Source organism: Heteronotia binoei, chromosome 4 (genome assembly GCF_032191835.1).
Source record: "Heteronotia binoei isolate CCM8104 ecotype False Entrance Well chromosome 4, APGP_CSIRO_Hbin_v1, whole genome shotgun sequence".
NCBI classification, from domain to species: Eukaryota; Metazoa; Chordata; class Lepidosauria; order Squamata; family Gekkonidae; genus Heteronotia; species Heteronotia binoei.
Genome location: NC_083226.1, coordinates 117,563,021 through 117,581,963, shown reverse-complemented (window position 1 = coordinate 117,581,963; position 18,943 = coordinate 117,563,021). Strand labels below are relative to the sequence as shown.

The 18,943-nt window shown below is 40.7% G+C and overlaps 1 protein-coding gene across 7 annotated transcripts in view; it reads left to right on the top strand.

Annotated features, from left to right (window-relative positions):
* The window catches only part of CAST (calpastatin), a 92,891-nt gene that overhangs the window by 46,349 nt on the left and 27,599 nt on the right, over positions 1-18,943 (top strand). For 3 of the 7 annotated variants that reach the window (XM_060235656.1, XM_060235657.1, XM_060235660.1), the window contains 11 exons: positions 4,109-4,174; positions 6,792-6,836; positions 8,782-8,838; positions 8,927-9,043; positions 10,956-11,045; positions 11,131-11,199; positions 11,917-12,003; positions 14,984-15,064; positions 15,146-15,193; positions 15,869-15,967; positions 16,095-16,190. In XM_060235656.1, coding sequence (XP_060091639.1) covers positions 4,109-4,174; positions 6,792-6,836; positions 8,782-8,838; positions 8,927-9,043; positions 10,956-11,045; positions 11,131-11,199; positions 11,917-12,003; positions 14,984-15,064; positions 15,146-15,193; positions 15,869-15,967; positions 16,095-16,190 — 855 coding nt within the window. The remainder of the gene's footprint in view (positions 1-4,108; positions 4,175-6,791; positions 6,837-8,781; positions 8,839-8,926; positions 9,044-10,955; positions 11,046-11,130; positions 11,200-11,916; positions 12,004-14,983; positions 15,065-15,145; positions 15,194-15,868; positions 15,968-16,094; positions 16,191-18,943) is intronic. The other 4 variants (XM_060235658.1, XM_060235659.1, XM_060235661.1 and 1 more) reach the window with 2 other exon arrangements.

Genomic DNA, 18,943 nt, shown 5'->3' with positions numbered 1-18,943 from the left:
GATGATATTGTGACGGCCGCTAGCTTATGTGACTTTGAAAAGTGATAGTAAAAAAATCATGGAAAGATGTTTGTCAGTAGATGTTAATCATCGTATGTAAAAATTTCTGTAGGGCCTTCATTCCCTGCTTGTGAATTTCTTTGAGGGCACCCAGTTGAGAAAGATGATATTAGATTGGTTGGACTTTTGGTCTGATTCAGATGGGTTTTTCTTACATTATTGAATTATTTTCCTAGCCAAATCCTGTCTTTTCTGTAAAATTTCTAATATAGGGAATGGCTTTCAAATATTCAGTTATGTTTAACAGACTTCTAAAATAATGCTTAATTATTTATACAGCCTCTCCTTTGTAAAATACATTTTATGGTTAACCTATTAAATCCCTAATTTATGTTGACAGTCCTAGTCAGTCAGTATGACTGATAACTTCAGATTCTCATGGTCCAGATTGGTTATTGATCTGGTCACTGGACAGTCATGAATTATTTCTGGTAAGACAGGATCATTGTAACTCATAAATGTGCATGTCACTTGTGCTAATTATAAGCCAGAATCTTAGAGAGAGCTATTTCCACACCCTATCTCTTTTCATGTAGTTGACTTTCAAGTGGTTATAAAAATAATTAAGGTAGTCATTATCCTATTTATAGATTCAAAAGAGAACTAGATCAGCTTGGTGTTCTCCCCATCTGACTACCAAAGCTAAATTGGTAAATTTAAACATTCAGATGCTGTAGTTAAATTGTAAAATTTGCAGCCTGTAACGATCTTGGTGACTGGTTTCCTAGAAGTGTTCTGCTTGTCTTTTAAGTTAAATGCTAATAATTGTTCTTTTTTTATTTAAAACATATTTAAGCTGCCTATCAACCCCAAAGTGGCGAACAATGAAAACATTAAAACAAAATTTAAAACGCATATAAAAACAGTTGAAACACATGAAAAGGAGGGGTCAAAAAGAATCCGTGAACAAATGCCAGTGAAAACAAAGAATCTCTTCACTCACTGGTGGAAGATAGGAGTGCATGTAAATGTGTATATGTGAATAATTCATACTGCAATTTAGGTGCTACTAAGGGGGCTGCTGGCTAGTCCTTCAAAGAGTCTATTAATTATCCTTTATGCCATTTCCAGATTATGAGTAGAGATGTAAAGGCCTGGAGAAAAAGTGGGAAAATTGAGGGGGGGGGGGGTGGAGAGAGAGAGATGGTGTTTTCCCTTGGAGTTTTTTTTAAATGCTTTTAAGAAGTTTTTCTGCTGGAAAAATGGGAAATTTTAGGGAGTATTTAAAAACTATGAAATATTTTGTCTTTTAGAATGAGTGAAATGCTTTTAAAGATAAGGTGGTTATTGAGAGCCATTTTGATATGAGGGCCAGTTTGGTGTAGTGGTTAGGAGTGTGGACTCTAATCTGGGAGAACCAAGTTTATTTCCCCATTCCTCCACAGGCACCTGTTGGTGTGACCTTGGGTTAGCCACAAGTTGTCAGCAGAGTTGTTCTTGAAAAAGCTCTCTCAGCCCCACGTACCTCACAGGGTGTCTGTTGTGTGGAGGGGGGAAGGGAAAAGAGATTATAAACTGCTCTGAGACTCCAAGTGAAGGGTGGGATATATCCACTCTCCTCTTCTTCTATGCTGTAAACATATACAGCACTTAAATCCAAGAAGCATTTCTGCACCTAGAGAGATACCTGATTTATATGAGGGTGGCATGTAGGGCTTTCTGTGGCCCTTTTGACCTGAATCTTCTCATTGTTGACCTTTTCACCTCTCTCTCAATCCGCTATGACACTTATACCTTGCCAGAGGGGAAAAATATGAAAAGGAGGGGGACAGAAATTGCAACAAAGCCTCTCAGGAAAACTCTCAAAGTTTCATTAAGAACTGAGTTCTCTAATCCGTAGCTGCAGAAAGAAGGCGGCATCTAGCTGGAACTAAATCTAGCTGTTCAGATATTATTAATGATCCTTTGTGCGACCTTTTTTTGTTATTTAATATAAAGCTTGTGTGTTTAACTCCTTTACCCCCTACTTTTCAGATAGCAAAAATTAAGGTATATGGGTCAAGTTAGCATGGGTGAATCAGCTTGCAGTTTTCTTTAAGCATTGGGTATATTTTAAGTTTTGCTTGTGGAAAACTGAGGCATTTATCACTTTTAAATTCCATAATCATTTCAATTATATATGAAGAAGAAGACTGCAGATTTACACTCCGCCCTTCCCTCTGAACCAGAGACTCAGAGCAGTTTACAATCTCCTATATCTTCTCCCCACACAACAGACACCCTGTGAGGTGGGTGAGGCTGAGAGGGCTCTCACAGCAGCTGCCCTTTCAAGGACAACTCCTGTGATAGCTGTGGCTAACTCAAGGCCATTCCAGCAGCTGAAAGTGGAGGAGTGGGGAATCAAACCCGGTTTGCCCAGATAAGAGTCCGCACACTTAACCACTGCACCAAACTGATAAGTAATGATGCATTTTCTATTGTTAAAGCGGTAAAATTAGTTCAGGTTTGATAGGGCAGCAAGTAATTGCATGTATTTCAACCCCCCACCCCCCATTTTCTGTTTCTTTCTGTGGTTTCAGTGTTTCTGGAACATTCACATCATGAGTGGAATTACGTGGGATGCTTTGAAACCAAGCTATTCAGCTTGGAATAATGAATTTCTGGCCTTTTCTGCCAGATATTCCTTTTTCCAAGCTGAATACCTTGGTTCCAAAGCATCCCATATAATTCCATTCATGATGTGAAGGTATTTCCCTCTCTTGCACCACCAGTCTTTTAAGTCCTTGTATTTCCCCAGTTGTAGGGATCTTTTAATCCTATTTCTTCCATGCTAGCATATATTTATGGCAATACTTGATTTCCTGCTTATTTCAGAAGTTAGTCTTTTCAGCTTCGAGTGGAAGCAGGTGTTGCAAGTGTATAAGTGGTCTGAAAAAATGAATATACAGTTGCTGTTGACTTATTCTTGAAGAGAAGCAAGCACCCAATTCAATTAAGTTGTTGTATATTTATTGTGGTGGTTTCATTACTGGCTTGGGATTTGCTTACTGTTGCATGCTATTTTTATATTTCCATCTATAGCCCCTGACTCAGAGTAGGTAACATACATTGAAAGGTTTGGTGGGCCAGGGGTTTGGGTAATATTATTTGTTGTACATTTCCTGCTGTTCCGAATCTCAAACCTAAGGCTTATAAGAAATCTAGTAAACTGGCATTGGGGACAAGTAGCCTTAGCTGAGATAGCTGGAAGAATACTTCTTATCTGAGGTATTTGTATGGCAGAAAATTGTGAATGAATGACTTTTTGGTACAGTGTAATTATGTTTCTTTTGAGTCTGCTGCACAAGATGTTAAGTTTGATGAGCCATTGTTCTAGCTGAGCAAATGTAGTATAACATTTTAATTATATATGCAGGTGTTGTTGGGTTTTTGCTTGCTATAATGCTTGCTTGAATATCTGTTTTTGAGTTTGAGAAGTACTGTTGCCAATAGTAGCTTTCTTAGATGGCAATTCCTGTAGGCAGTGTCCACAAATTGGAAAAGAGGATAAGTCTGGGGGAAATGAGCAAAGGCAGCTAATCCCATGGGGATGGGTTGAAACTTAATTTTCCACTCACACAAGGCACTTTGTCAGTGGAACAGAACACTCCTGCCTCCCCCTTCCCACTGCAACCCACTGAGTTCCCCAAAATGCTACTAGTGGACAGGGAACAGAAACAGCATGAGAAGTGAATCAGGGGGTCTGCAACGGGAAGCAGGAATTTCCTTACAAAATATAGTCTGGAGGAAAACACATGGTAAAACACCCCTTCTTTTAAAAAATGAGAAAGGTTCTCAATCTTATGAAGTAAACAGTAATGCATGTTGATATGTGCCCACTAATTCCTGTAAGAGGTGAAACAGCTCTTAAAGGGCCTTCTGAGGAAGACAAGGCAGGATGGGTTGTTTCAGACATAACTGTATTTTAAATTTCAGCTTTTAATGCCATAAAACATCTATTTAAAAGCAAAATGTTAAATTATCTCTGCAGACGCTCACATGCTCTTTTAAAACAAAAATCCCTTAAGCAATTTCTGTAAACATTCTGAGTTTGTACTCCTGCTGCTAGGCTTCTTCAAGCCATCAACAGACCAGTGGAGTGGAATCCCACAAAAGGAAAAGAAACAAGAAGCAGGTGATATAGGAAAGTGGTTTTTGTGTGTGTGTTTGAAAATAACAGTTGTCACATCAGCAGCATGTGTTTGTCCACTGACCTTGAACTAATAAATCATAGTACATGTCTGTCTTATGTCACATATAATCACACAGCTGTCTTAACCAAGGCACATTACACATCATGGATTTCAACCATCAAAATCTATTCTGACTTTTAGTTTTGCAACTGAGGTCTTTTGTGCCTTTCCAACGTCAGTCTAAAGTTATCTTGGCAAAAAGCTACTTAGTGTAGAACACAGTTGTTTTACTATAATGTATAATAATATGTAACAACAGGTCTATGATCAAAAGTACTGTCATCTTCCCTCTAGGCTAAAAGTTTGTCAAATGAAGGAAGCCAGAATTACCTGCTTTTTATTGTTTGATGACAGCTTGTGAATTTCTGTCTCATTGCATCTTTCTCTCTCTGTACACATTGTTAGTGCATCCAAGAAATGCTTGTGCTCAATTGTAGTAGCATATGTAAAATGTAATTACTGAACAAAACAGTTTGAGTTCTATCACAAAACCTGTTAAACAATCCCATACGTTGCCCCTTCTTGACTTTCATTCTAACCCACTATTAAAGTTCTGTCTCTTGTACTTATTTGATCTTTCCTCTTCTGATGGTTGTTGGCCAATTTTACATTCTTTGTTTCCTTTTATTTCTTCTTCATCTGATTTCTTAATGTGCTTTGATACAGTTAAGAGGTCATGATGGCACAGTTAAAAGGAAGTTTGCAAAAAGCCATGTGAATTGTAGTGCTTTAACTCCTTGGCTACAATCAACATATTTAAAAATCCCAGGTTTTAAGAAAAATTTGAAATCTCAAAAAAAGAGGGAGAAGGGGTAACCTCTCAGTGATTAAAGGAGTGCCTGTTGCTTTAAGAAACAGATACACTCAGTGTCTGTTGCTAGGATACCACAACAGTATTCAAGCCTGGGAGGGGGCTGGTGAAGGGTACTTTTCAAGGTTGTTTTGGCCTTTGAGGGAATATACATTTGGGGCACGGCCAGCAGCAGCCACTGGGCTACTTGCTACCACAAGACTTGCATACCTCACCAAGGTCTAGCTGCTGTTGCCAGTCAGCAGCAGCTTGCTCCATGATAGCCAGTGTGATAATTTTGTCAGCTTCCAGGTGGGGCCTGGAAATTACCTGTAATTACAAATACAGAGATCAGTTTCCCTCAAGAAAATGGTATTATATCTCGCTGAAGTCCCTTACCTGCCCAGGCTGCACTTCTGAATCACCAGGAGGCTGCAACTCTTAAGTGTGGTATATTGGTTGGAATTTTAGACAAGGATCTGGAAGATGCAGTTTTGCATCTCAACTCTGCTGTGAAAAGCTCACTGGGTGACTTTGGACCAGTCACACACACTTAGCTTAACCTAGTTCATATGGTATTCTGGGGATAAAATGGAGGAGAGGGGAATGATATAAACTGTTTTGGGTCCCCATTATGGAGAAAACCAGGATATAAATGAAGTTAATAATAAATATAGATGATGAGGGGCAAACACCTACTTTTTGTGGGTGGGTGAGAAGCAGGGAAGGGTAAGGATATGGGGGCTGCCAGGAGAGGAAATAGTGTGTTGAAGGGAATACACACGAAAGTGAGCTGCCCCTATATAAGATCTTGCAGATTCTCCACTGGACAGCTAGGCTAGGCTCCATCAGTACAGTGTAACTTGGCCAGAGTTTTTCTGGGGAAAGGCTTCCAGGGGGGAGGAAGGAGGAAGAGCTGGAGACAGGAAGACAGATAAAAGGTAAGTTGTTTAGTGGAATGGAAAGAGAGAAGGAAGCAGGAAAGGGAGAGATGCTATGTAGGCTTTCTGGGAAGGAAAAGAGGAAATAATGGGGGATGGGAAATGAGTTGCATTCCACGAGTCCTTGCAGTTACCCTGCTTAATAGAATTTCAAAATACTGCAATCCCTATCCACAGCCACTCATAGGAGCTCACAGGGCTGCAGCCAATGAAAATTCAGGTATTCTGTTCCAATTTTCATTGAAAGAGAAGTTGGTGAAAGGATTCCAAGAACAGGTGTGTGCTGCCCAGTACTAGAGTACACAGTACACAAATTCTTCTCTAAAAAAATCTAGACAACTTTATTATTGAGATATTTGGATAATATAGCAGAGTTTGCCCAGTCATAGAAGTGTGATATTGAGTGCAGTCAATAAATCTCTCAAGAAATATACATAGGAAAAAAGATAAACTTACATTTATTCAAGTAGATCCAGTTCACATTCAAGTCTCAATCAAAAGAAGAGAAATAAGCCTAATCTAAAGAGTACTTTCCTTATTACAAATGGCCAGCTTGTTTGGCATTTTGTGTGTGTGAGTATGAGGACATTGTATCCACAAAAGACACCTGTAGAGACGTGTCTCTATGGAAGGCCATGAGCAGCGAGAGGACAAAAAGAGAAGGGGTTAGAGGGCAGCTCCCAGGTTAAGACAAAGAGAGATATCCCATTCAAGGAAATATCACCTGTACACACCTAGAGTGATGTGGTGCCCCCTCCCTCCCAATACAGGCATGCTGAGTTGATCATTCCAACATTTGTAATTTTAACATTTGTTTTAAATTCACAGTCAAAAGCAAAAATGGAACCTGGAAAAGCAGCACAGTTAAGCAAGGTAAGATTACTTATATCACTGTTTGTAATATTGTGTCCAAAGAACTGATTTAATATAAACATTGGGTTAAGTTAGGTTTATTCGATTTATATCCAGCCCTCCCACCAAGGCAGGCTCATTGGCAGCGGTGGAAACTGATTGGCATTTCAGCTTTCAGCATATTTATTTGAAAGTAAACAATACAGTCATCACTGGAACACTTCCAGGTAAATGTACACAAGACTGCAGCTTAACAGCATGATTCTGAGCATCTTTACTAAGAAGGATTATGGCTCAGTGGTAGAACATCTGCTTGGAATGCAGAAAGTCCCAGCTTCAATACCTGACCTCTCCAGTTGAAAGTGTAAGGTGACAGGTGATGTGGAAGACCCCTTCCTGAGATGTGGATAGCAGCTGCTAGTTGAGTAGACAATACTGACCTGACTTGACAATACTGACCTTGATGGACCAATGATGTGATTCAGTATAAAACAGCTTCACATGTCAAAGTAAATCCTATTATTTTAAATATGATTCAATCACTATTAAATTGTGGTAGTAGATCTTTATCTCCTACAGGTTCTGCAATTTTTATTCAAAATTGAGTGAAGTGTATGCATGGTGCAAAAAAAATGTAGATTTTATATTTTAACTGTGAGTGTTCCTCAGAGTTCCTCTGAGTGTTCCTGTTTATTTAGTTGAGAGAGAACTTTGCTAATCATAGACTGAGTTGTCTATATATTAGAAGATCTGTTAATTCTTTTAGTCATTTAGGTAATTTTTAAATGCTTCTATCACTTCTAGTAATTTTAAGGAAAACCTTTTCTATATAAAGCTTAATTTAATGCATACTAGCTTTGAAGCAGTGTCTAAGTGCAATGTATAAAACATAAGTGCTTAAGAAGGGGCAGAACATAAATCTAGATGAATAAATAATTTTTGTTATGATGTGATACGAGCAAAATTGCTGTGGAACTGTTTAAGTGAATCAGTATTATGGGGCATAATTTTGCTTCCCAAATGTATCTGGGAAGATCCCAGATATATTTGGGGATTACCAGTAGATTCAAAAACAGTAGAGAGGCTTCTACTGCAGTCCCTTTAAGAAGACAGCCCGAGCATCAGCTGTGCTGGGGGGAGTAGACTGTTCCCACCGTCTTAGCTTGGCACTGGCTTTTTGTGCAGCCCAGTTTAAACCGGGCTGCAGGAGAAGCCAGCCCTAGAAGCTGCTATGCCACAGGGAGCAATCTGTTAGCCATAGCACAGCAGATCCTGAGGCCAGCTTCTCCTGTAGATTGCTTTAAACCGTGCTGCAGGAGGAGCCATCCCTGCCAGGTCTCTGGGTGGCAGGGGGAGGTCTCCCATGCATCATGCAGATCCTGGAGTCAGTTTGTCCTGCAGCTCAATTTAAACCACATTGCAGGAGAAGCCCAGCCCAGCCCCAGGATCTGGATGGCCTTTTCCTTTTCTACCACTGGTATTTTTCTTCTTGGGTCTGTTGGACCTGAAAAAATTCAAGATTGGATCCTGAATCCCAAACCAGAATTTTTCAGGTATACCATTTTTCCCCAGGTCCAATAGACTGAAAAATACTTATATTAAAAAAACTGCACACCCTTAGTGCTGAGCAGTGACTTAGAGCTGTATTGGCCCTGCAACTAACTCTCTAGTTAGCCTTAGCTAAGCCACTCCCTCCTGGCCATGTTTCTACCATCTGCAGTATGGAGGTGATAATACTCATGTTTCAATATGGTTACAAAGATTTCAAGATAATGTTGAAGCCTTGGAATATTGAAAGTGCTATATAAATGCTGTATGGTTGTTCAGTGATAGTGACATTAATGTTGATATTGTTCTACTGATGCAGTACAATTTATTCTAGATTCAAAAATAAGGAACAGTAATTAATGACGGCTACTATATATTACTGTCAGTTTTATTTTACTATCTGTGTTGTTACTTGCAGCCACCTGATTCTCAGACAAAACAGCCATCAGAAGAGAAGCAGAAAGACCCTGGAGGGGTAATTTATTTATAAGTTGTAGTGTTGCTATTCTTTCCAACATAAATATATGCAAAGATATTTGTAATATTTTCTCCTGTTTGTACAGGCACAAAGTCCAACCAAACCTTCTGTGGTAGCAGAACCTAAACAATTAAGTACAGGAAAAGCAGCTGCTGGTCAGGTTGACAAGTCACCAAAGGAACCATTAAAAGAAGAGCCAAAGGTAAAGCAAGAGTGGCAAGTCTCTCAAAGCTCAAGATTGGTGCCCCTGCTAAGATTTCTTATGGAGGGTTGGTCTTGAAAACTGATGATTGGGTAAAGTCCAGATAATTATGCAAATTCTACCATAGGCAAGCTCAAAAGGAAAGATTAAGCTAAATAATTCCTTCAGTTTACTAAGTACCTGCTGACACGAGTGACACTGTCACCCTGGGGTCCTCTTCCTAACATTCAACATAACAATTTATGTGTTTAAAGAATTTTATTAATAACATATGGTAACATTATCCATTAATAACTTTTTTTAAATCTTCCCCATATGCTTTTTTCTAAATCCCCCTCCCCCCGTTACTTGACTCCCGCTGATGTTATAAACTTAAAATGTTAACACTTAAGGGTACCCTTAAACCATATGAACCATATAAGCCTAGATTCATGTTCTTCTTTTTTCTAATACTTAATCATTATTAAAAAATTGTCCAATGTCCTTTTATTTTCCATTGTTTTCTACATAACCTAAACTTTTTCCACTCCTTTCTATAAACTTCCAAATCATAGTCTCTTAAGATTCTTGTTAGTTTATCCATCTCACTCCATGTTATTACTTTTGTAATCCAATCCCATTTTTCTGGTATTTTTTCTTGCTTCCATAACTGCGCATACAATGTCCTAGCCGCTGAAAGCAAGTACCAAATCAAAGTTCTATCTTCTTTTGGAAATGTTTCCATTTGTAATCCCAACAGAAATATTTCTGCTACTTTCTCAAATTCATATCCCAAGATCTTAGAAATTTCTTGTTAAATCATCTGCCAATACTTTTTTGCTCTTTCACAAGTCCACCACATATGGTAGAAAGAACCTTCATGTTTTTTACATTTCCAACATCTATCTGGCATCTTATTGTTCATCTTTGCCAACTTTTTAGGGGTCATATACCATCTGTACATCATTTTAAAACAGTTCTCTTTAATGCTCTGACATGTTGAAAATTTCATAGGGTTCTTCCAAAGATATTCCCACGCCATAACAATTTATGACTGATTTTGAGTCACCCTGTAGATGAGAACAGGTGGAAGAATGAGGAACGAAGGCAAAGGATGGTCTTGAGCTCTTCATAATCATGTGAGCAGGGGGTTGGACTAGGTTATCTGTATGGCCCCTTCCAACTCTGTGATTTGATTTCAAATCTTGAATGGTGTGGGATTGTCCAATCTAGTCCCATAGTTTAGGTGCCAGTTGGTTAAGTTGCCCATCTATGTTACCCATAGGCATAAGCTGGGGTGCTGTCATAAGCTTGAAGGAATAATCAATCTGTGTCAGTGGCTGTGTATTCCAAGGACCTTGCTAGTAACTTCAGTTTTGCTGTGCTTCAAGGTCAACTGACTTGAGTTCATTATTCTAAGCAAAATCTGCTCAGTTTACATATGCATATGCACAAGAGGATGGGAGTGTGGTTTTACTGAGTAACTTTTGGATCATGAGAGCTATGAATTGATCTTTGTGATTTAGTGGATAGTGTGTAGAACATAGACTTTAATTTAAATTTCATCTCATCAGTGAACCTGTTGAATCTCTTTGGCCCAACTAGTTTCTTTAACAGAGTGATGCTGAAGATATGTATCATAAGAATGCTATATAAATGTAAGTTCATGACAAGGAGAGACCACTAGATCTGTATGCAGTTGTTTTGTATCCCCGAACTTCAAAAAATTTCCAGAGATGGAAATACAACAATTGACAGTATTCTTGCGGTCTTAAATATGTTATGTTACGATTTTGTTCATGTTGCAACCTTTTGAGTGTATCTGACTTCATGTTTGGAAGTAGATACGCTATTTTTATGTAAGCATTTTCGCTATGGTTGCATTAAATATCACATTTCATGTGTACTCTTTTCTGTGTTTTTTCCATCTCAGTTTAAATCTGATGACAAATCATTGTCCACTAAGGCAGCTGCTGCCACAGCTGGAGCAGATGCTGCTGGTTTGACTTCTGCAGCTGCAGAGGTGGGTTTAATATTTGATGCTACCCAGGTGCACAAGTGAGCACAAGATCTTTATACCAACTCTTTCAAACGCCTTTTATTCTCAGAGTAAAGAAAATAAATTGGCAGCCACAACTCCAGCTGCTGCAGGAACAGACGGTAAATCATCTGAAAAGGTAAATAGCAGTTTATTTGCGATCTGCTTGGATGATATATGTAAAGAACAATATTATTCTTTATTAAATGAGTAATTTCCCTCTCAATCTTGGCATATGCAGCATCAATAGTTTATCTTTCTATCATCTTCCACTAGTTTACTAATAGTGCCATCCTAATTAGAGTTACACTATTGAAGTAAATGGGCTTAGAATGGGTATAACTCTACTTAGAATGGCACTTCTGGTCAGATTTAGTCTTTTTTCCATTTGGAGAACAAGAAAATTCTGGAGATTAAGAAAATTATCTATGAAATTCCTTAAAGGAGGCAGGATCACGTGGCTTGGAATTAGGTACTTTGACATGGAGGAAGGCTCTAAATTCTAAGCTAGGGGGCCTTGAAAGGAAAACGTAAGATGTGATTATTTTTCATGTCATAATTGTAGTGAAGAGAGAAAACATGGATAAATGTTGAGAACAGCAAAGACCTGTGGTATGAAGACATCGGTGGTTGTTATATTTATATCTCACTTTCCTGACTTCATGAAGTACTTTGAGACATACAGAGGTTACACTGGAAAGTCTCGCATTTAGGCGCCTGCTGACCTTAAACAAGAGTTCTATACCATGTCCCTTCCAACCATACCATAAATGGGAATTAGTGAAGAATGCATAGATGTTCATAACATAATAGTGAATATTGTGTCATTTATAAAATATAAACTTCTGTTTTCTAGTCTGCCTTAGATGATTTAATAGATTCACTGGGAAGTCCTGAAGGAAATGAACCACCAAGTCCTGCATATACTGGACCACATGTTTCGGTATGGGATATCATCCTTTCTATAATTAAAGCATAGTGGTATTGGAAAAATGGAACTCTCCCATTGGCTGCAGGGTGCACTGCATAAACCATTGGCCTGTCAACCACCACTTAAGGTCTGTTGCATTCCATTGTTTGAGGATTGAGACACTGCTTCACAGAGGAGAGAAAGAAAGCCTATCCTCAATTGGCTAATGGAAGTAGAAAACTGCCACGGAAAGCCTTTCCTTGATTGGCACTGCTTCGCAGAAGAAATAAAGACCTTCCCTTGATTGGCTGAGGAAGGAAGGAAACAGCCACTGAAAGCCTTCCCTCAGTTGGCTGAGGGTTCCTCCCCCTCCTCCTCTGAGGAACAAAACAGCCAGAGAGACATAGATAAAAAAGATGGCATCCCTTGGCAGCAGAACAACATTTTATTCTAGGTATATATATAGAGAGAGAATATGGAGTCTTGTGTTTAAGACTGAGCCATAGAGGAAGCTGCCTTCATTTTCTGCTCAGTGCTACCCAACCAAGTTTGGTTTTGTCAGTAAGAGGGTTTTTTTTGGGGGGGGGGGAGTAGAGGCCCTTCCCAGGCCTATTTTGCCCTTTGAGGGAAAGCTCATTGGGGCTAGTCCTGACTAGGGTTGCCAGCTCCAGGTTGGGGAATTCCTGGATATTTTGTGGTAGAGTCTGTGGAAGCCAGACTTTGAGGAGGGAAGAGGCCTCAGCTGAATATTATGCCATAGAGTCCACCCTCCAAAGTAGCTATTTTTTTCCAGGGGGGATACAGATCTGTTGTCTGGAGTTCAGTTGTGATGCCAGGATATATTCAGTCTCCAGCAACCCTAGGTATGGCAGCACCCTCTGGGTGAGTTGATGCCAGCTGACTGGCATAACTTAACTAGGCCTGGCTGCTTGCTCCTCTTCAGCAGCATCCTCCCTATGACAGTGTGAAGTGGCAGTCAGTACCTCAGAGCAGGGTCTGCCATACCCAGCTTCTTGCTGTGGAAGCTGACTGGGTGATTTCAGACCAGTCACAGACTTCCAGCCTAACCTGCCTCACAACTGATCTGTTGTGCAGATCAAAAGGGGGAGAGGACAATGTTGAAAGCTGTTTTGGCCCCCACTATGGAGAAAGACTGGACTTTTCCTAGGTAGAGGCTGCAGAGAGGAAGGAGGAGATGGAAAGCAATCTACCCCCATTTCTTTTGTCCCTATCCCTTCTTTCTCAGTCTACCCCCCACTTTGATAACCTACCCCCACATTCCCCCACATTCTCCATTTCCCTTCCCAATAGCTGCCTTCTTGACATATGTTGTCTCCCTTTATCTTTCTCTTCCCTCCCTAGCCCCCCTACCAAGGCCATGACACTCACTCACAACAAATTTCTAGTGCCCAATGTATTTTTCTTCACAACGAGCCTTATTACTAGTCATATATAAAAGATCTGATAGGAGAAAAAAGATGGGTTCGAGGATGGATGTGGGAGCACAGCTCTGTGCTTCGTGAATAAGTGCACCTGTTTTAATTATTTTTAACTGTTTTTAATTAATGTTACTGGCATATATAAAAGATCAACATTTGTGGGTAAGATAGTGACTGTTTTGGAATATGCATGACTGCTGACAGACATGTGACATAGACAGCCACCACATTTTTTGGATATCTAAAAGGCTGCAACTTTGTTAAATACAAAGAATTTCCAATGGGCAACAGATTGAATAACTCCAGTACATTGTAGGCAATAGCAAAAGAAAAAGCAGAGGAACCTCTTCTAACATATCGGTGACTCCACCATATCCCTGAACTTCTGGACATTGTTGTGTACTATTCAGACTACTCTTTGCCAAACACTAACTGATGTTTGAGGGAAGTATGCTAGATTCTATCTTTCTAGCTATGAGGTCCTGTCGCATTCTCTGCTGCCACATTAGCCCTGAGATCTTGATCTGAGGAATGACCAATGCATGGGCACCATATTTAGTCCTTTTAACTTTACTTTGCCCATGCTGCAATCATCATTTGTGGTCAAGGAATTCTGCTTAAGCCACCAACTCAACTAGGGCCACAGCAAGTCCTTCCTCTGACCTGAAGAGTGAAGAAGGTAAAAAACAAATGAACTCAGAATGCCAGTCAGATTCAGAAGTGACAACTTTCCAGTCCACTCTATCATTTGGGGGAGGGGGCACAGGGGCCACATCTATAGAAAGGCTGCCATGTCTCCTCCTGCCTACTTCCTGTTGGTTACTTCAGATGTGACAACATGTGGGCCTTTCTTATCTGTGGCCTTCCTTTGCTTAATTTATTAAAAGAAAGATTCAGGAGTGGGATTTTTTTCTTAGTACTTTTTGCGATCTTAAGCTGCATTACCATTCTGATTACCATTTTTTTGAATTTACAAATTCCAGTAACTTTTGTCCTTCTCTGTGTTGTAGTCCTTCCTGATCCATGTTCCTCATCCACTTATAGTCCAACTTTGAGGGCCCCAAATCGTATCTTCTTCCCCCCCCCCTGTGACATCTTTTTCCATTTGTGAGCTTCCTTTATTCACCTTTATTTATTGATATTTATTTATGTGATCTCTTTGCATTTGATTTTTATAACTGTGTTCTAGGAAGGTAAAGTCATTTGGCATAAAGTTTAGATGAGACTTAGGTGAATGTTCATACTGTTCCCAAAGATTGTATACTCTTAAAAATTGGCTGTGTGGCTATAGAGATCAAATGACAATCCAGGCTTCATGCCCAGGTCAAAGGGAGAATAAAGCTAATAGATTTTCCAACAACTTGGAAATACAGAGTAGGGAGAACTGTACCCTCTGAACTATTTTTATTTAAAAGACTATGCTTATACGCTCACATTTATTTTATTTTTTACAGCAACTAGTAATTTTAGTCACCCCTTTTTCATAGTCGCTTAGAATCTTACATGAACATGTGCTTAACTTTGCTGTGTATGTTGGGTCTGACAATCAAGGAGTCACATTTTGTTCATTGCAGGACCCAATGTCATCCTTGTATATAGAAGAGCTTGGCATACGAGAGAGCACCATTCCTCCAGAGTATAGAAAACTATTGGAAGTAAGCAACTTCCCCAACTTCAGATGTGTTATCTACATATTGTTAGCAGTACTCACTACTAAACTAATTTTGGTTTTTTAGGGAGATGGTAAAGTAGTGCCCCCACCAGCAGCAAAGGAAGAATCTCAGGTACAGTTAAGATTTTTTTAGGCTCCCAAATGTGAAAATGGTAAATCATTATAAAGTTTTAAAAACTGTCTTTACATGTTAATTGCTTTATAAATGGACATTACAACCCATGTATGTTGTACTGATGTTGCACTGAAGATGTCTTGGTGATGTAAATGGAATCCAGCTGGCAATCCAGCTGTAGTGAGGCATGTTATCTATCTGCTCACATGGCTATCGCCTTAAGCAGAAGTTAGAACCAAAAATTATTTTAAAAGACCTTTCTCAGTATTATTTCTCTTATAGTTGATTATTGTGCCTATGAATTTTACCACTGAGAGGGTGAGAGACATGTAATAAAGTTTTGTCCTCAGTTTCTATTCAAGTCAGTGGAAGTGCTCTAAATATATGCTCTAAACAGAAGAGATGTGCTGTCCTGTATGATGTGTTGAAGTTGTTGGTCTCTGGAACATAGTCTAGAATTCTTCATATGGTCATATTCTGCTAGCTGCCCATCAATGAGATCAGTTTTTCCCCCAACAGTGTCCTCCTCCTATGAAGGTGTTGTGTTGTCTTCAGACCAGAAGCTGGCAATCCTAAGCAAAGTTTTGCGTTAATAAATGTGTATTGCCCACAAATACTAAGCTGCTGTGGGGCAACTTTTATAAGTGTAACCGAGTTTGTGTTTTTATTTAGCCAACTATGACAGATGATGACCTTGCAGATGCTCTGTCATCTGATTTTACTTGCAGTGCTGTCCCAAGCGCTGGAGACATGAAAGCCACACCAGAAGAGGTAATGGTTCTGCTACTTTTAAAAGAATGCCTGCTGACCTGAATCTGGAACAGTTTTTTTAAAAGGAACTATTGAACAGTTTATTCCAGTCAACTAATGTGTTTAAATTTTTTTCATGTTGTAGAAGAAGCCTGCAGGAGATAGTGAACTTGTGCAAGCCCAGTCTACAAATCTGGTCAGCAGTTCAGCTCCTCCTAAAGAGAAGAAACCAAAGCTGGAAGAGGTATTGATAGTCCACTTCTGCATTGTTGTTTTTTTAAAAAAAACAAAAACAAAAAAACCCCAGAGGCATATGGGATATTTCATGACTTGCTACTCTAAAAGAGTATTGCAGAATTTTATATATGAAGAGTGGCTGAGCATCTGAAGGACCCCCCCCCCCCGGGCTTCAATTAGGGTCCTTATTACAGAATTGGGAGCTGTGGCTGGGTAGCTACAACAGAGCTGGCTGAAATTGAATCCAGCTAAGACGGAGGTGCTGTACCTGAGTTGGGGTGGGATGGGTATGGGCATCGAGCTTTGGATGGTGCCACATTGGTGCCATCCCAACAGGTGAAGAGCTTAGGAGTGACCTTGGATGCCTCCCTTTCCATGGAGGCCCAGATCACAATGGTTGCCAGGTCTGCCTTTTGTTATCTTCGGCAGATCAAGCAGCTAGCACCATATCTATCCCCCCAGGATCTGGCTACAGTGATCCATGCAATGGTCACTTCCAGACTAGAGTACTGTAACTCGCTTTACACTGGCTTACTCTTGAGACTGATCTGGAAACTGCAGCGGAATGTGGCGGCTCGCCTGCTGACTGCACCACCTTTACGGGTGGGCATTCGGCCAGCATTCCACAATCTGCACTGGCTCTCCATTGAGCATCGGATCTGCTTCAAGATTTTAGTTCTAACATTTAAAGCCTTACGCAACCTGGGACCAACATACCTGTGGGACCATTGTAAGCCAAAATGCCCTCAAAACGAGGTTGGGGAATTGTCAGGTGGGCACCTGGTTTAATAGGATCTTTTATCTGTGTATACAGGATTCCATGTCCAGAAATTAATGCTTAAATATATCCTCTAATTAAGTAAAACAATTAAAATTTATTCCAGAAAAATATAGGCATACATACAAGGCAATGTGTTCATGAAACATACATACAGTCCTAGGAAAAATAGAGCGAGATATAGAGACAACGCATGGGTAGGGTGATAATTACCGATTGTAGTCTTCAAGGAAGGCTCCAATGGCGACGAAAGAGGACGGGGGAAATGGAACCCTCAACTGTGACCAGAATCGGGGATGGATCTAGACAGCGTAACTGGGGTACTGCTAGATGCACACATGTGGAGAGCTGTGTTACAGGTTATATGGACTACCTTGAGCCCTTAGGAGATGGGAGGTGCAGGGGTGGATGACGGGGTCAGCTGGTACATGACCTCAGAAAAGGGGAGGCTCTGCAGTGACCATAAGGGCTGGACTAGTGCAGTAGCCAATAGCAGTTAGTTGGCAACCCCTGATTGGACGCTCATAGCTAGCCAATGAGCGGACTTGCCCTTAGTTACCTGATTGGCTGTCCGGGTAACAATGGGCCAAGGGGGAGGCTCCAGGACGACTGTTGGGGAAAATAATGGGGGAAATTACTGGGTGGAGGTGTACTTAAGACTATTAAACTTATCTAAAAAGGTGACAATAGATGGCCAAATTGCTACCTAAGGTAACACCCGGTTTACACAAAGGAACTTGGCTCTGGCTGAAGATGGTCTTCCTCTTCTTCAGTCTTCTTCCTGGCGCCAGTCTTTGTCCTGAGTTCCGTTAGACAAAGGCTTAGGCAGTCTGGCAGGATCCATGCCTAAGATAAGCTTGATTGCCTTATGCAGAAGTTGAAGCAGCTGTTGGATACGTGAGTCTCTTGCTTTGCTGTAATGGAGTCAGGAAAACAAGATGGATTCTGGTGGTGCTAGCCTTTGGTTCATGGAAACAGGCTGGAAACTGTTTGCCTGTACAGTTCATGGCGGCGTGGCTTCTTCCACTGCAGCGGCCAAGACTGGGCACGCAAGGAGCAGCTGGAAGCTCGTCTGTAGTTCTGGCTAACACCCATCCAGAGATGTAGAATGCTGCTGCAAAGCTGAGGCTTATAATATCCACGTAAGCCTTAGAAACGGTGGGCAAAGTCCACTTCTTAGAGCAGATGTGAGTGAGTTAAAACTCCAGGCACCCTGGCAACCATACTGGTGATCACGATGTCCATGTGTATGAAAAGTAGGGGGCTTTTTCTTACATCATCTCCTTCCATATATGCCCAGGAGGTTGTTACGTTCAACCTCCCAACATCTGTTAGCCATTAGAGAGCCAGTTTGGTGTAATGGTTAAGCGTGCAGACTCTTATCTGGGAGAACCAGGTTTGATTCCCCACTCCTCCACTTGCACCTGCTGGAATGGCCTTGGGTCAGCCATAGCTCTGGCAGAGGTTGTCCTTGAAAGGTCAGCTGCTGTGAGAGTCCTCTCAGCCCCACCCACCTCACAGGGTGTCTGTTGTGGGGGAGGAAGGTAAAGGAGATTGTGAGCGGCTCTGAGACTCTTGAGTGGAGGGCAGAATATAAATCCAATGTCTTGTCTTCTTCATCCCTGGCCCAAGAGGTGCTCAACTAGGGCCAGGGCTTTTTCAGTCCTGGCCTCGTCCTGGTGGAATCAGCTCCCTATTGAGATCCAGGCCCTACCTGGCTTATTAGCCTTCTGTAGGGCCTGTAAAATGGAGCTATTCCGCCAGGCTTTTAGCTGAGGCTGTGGGCATCTATTCTTGATCAGGTTGGCCTCCCCGGCCAGCACTGTCATCTGTGCTAGAAATGGAATAAAAACTGCTATCTCTGTGAGATATCATGTGAGATGGCTAGTCTGGGCAATATGTGATGACTAGTCTGGGCAATATGTGATGACATAGTAATCTGAGTGCTGTTGAGTTGTCTGTTTATAGAATGTTTTTATTGT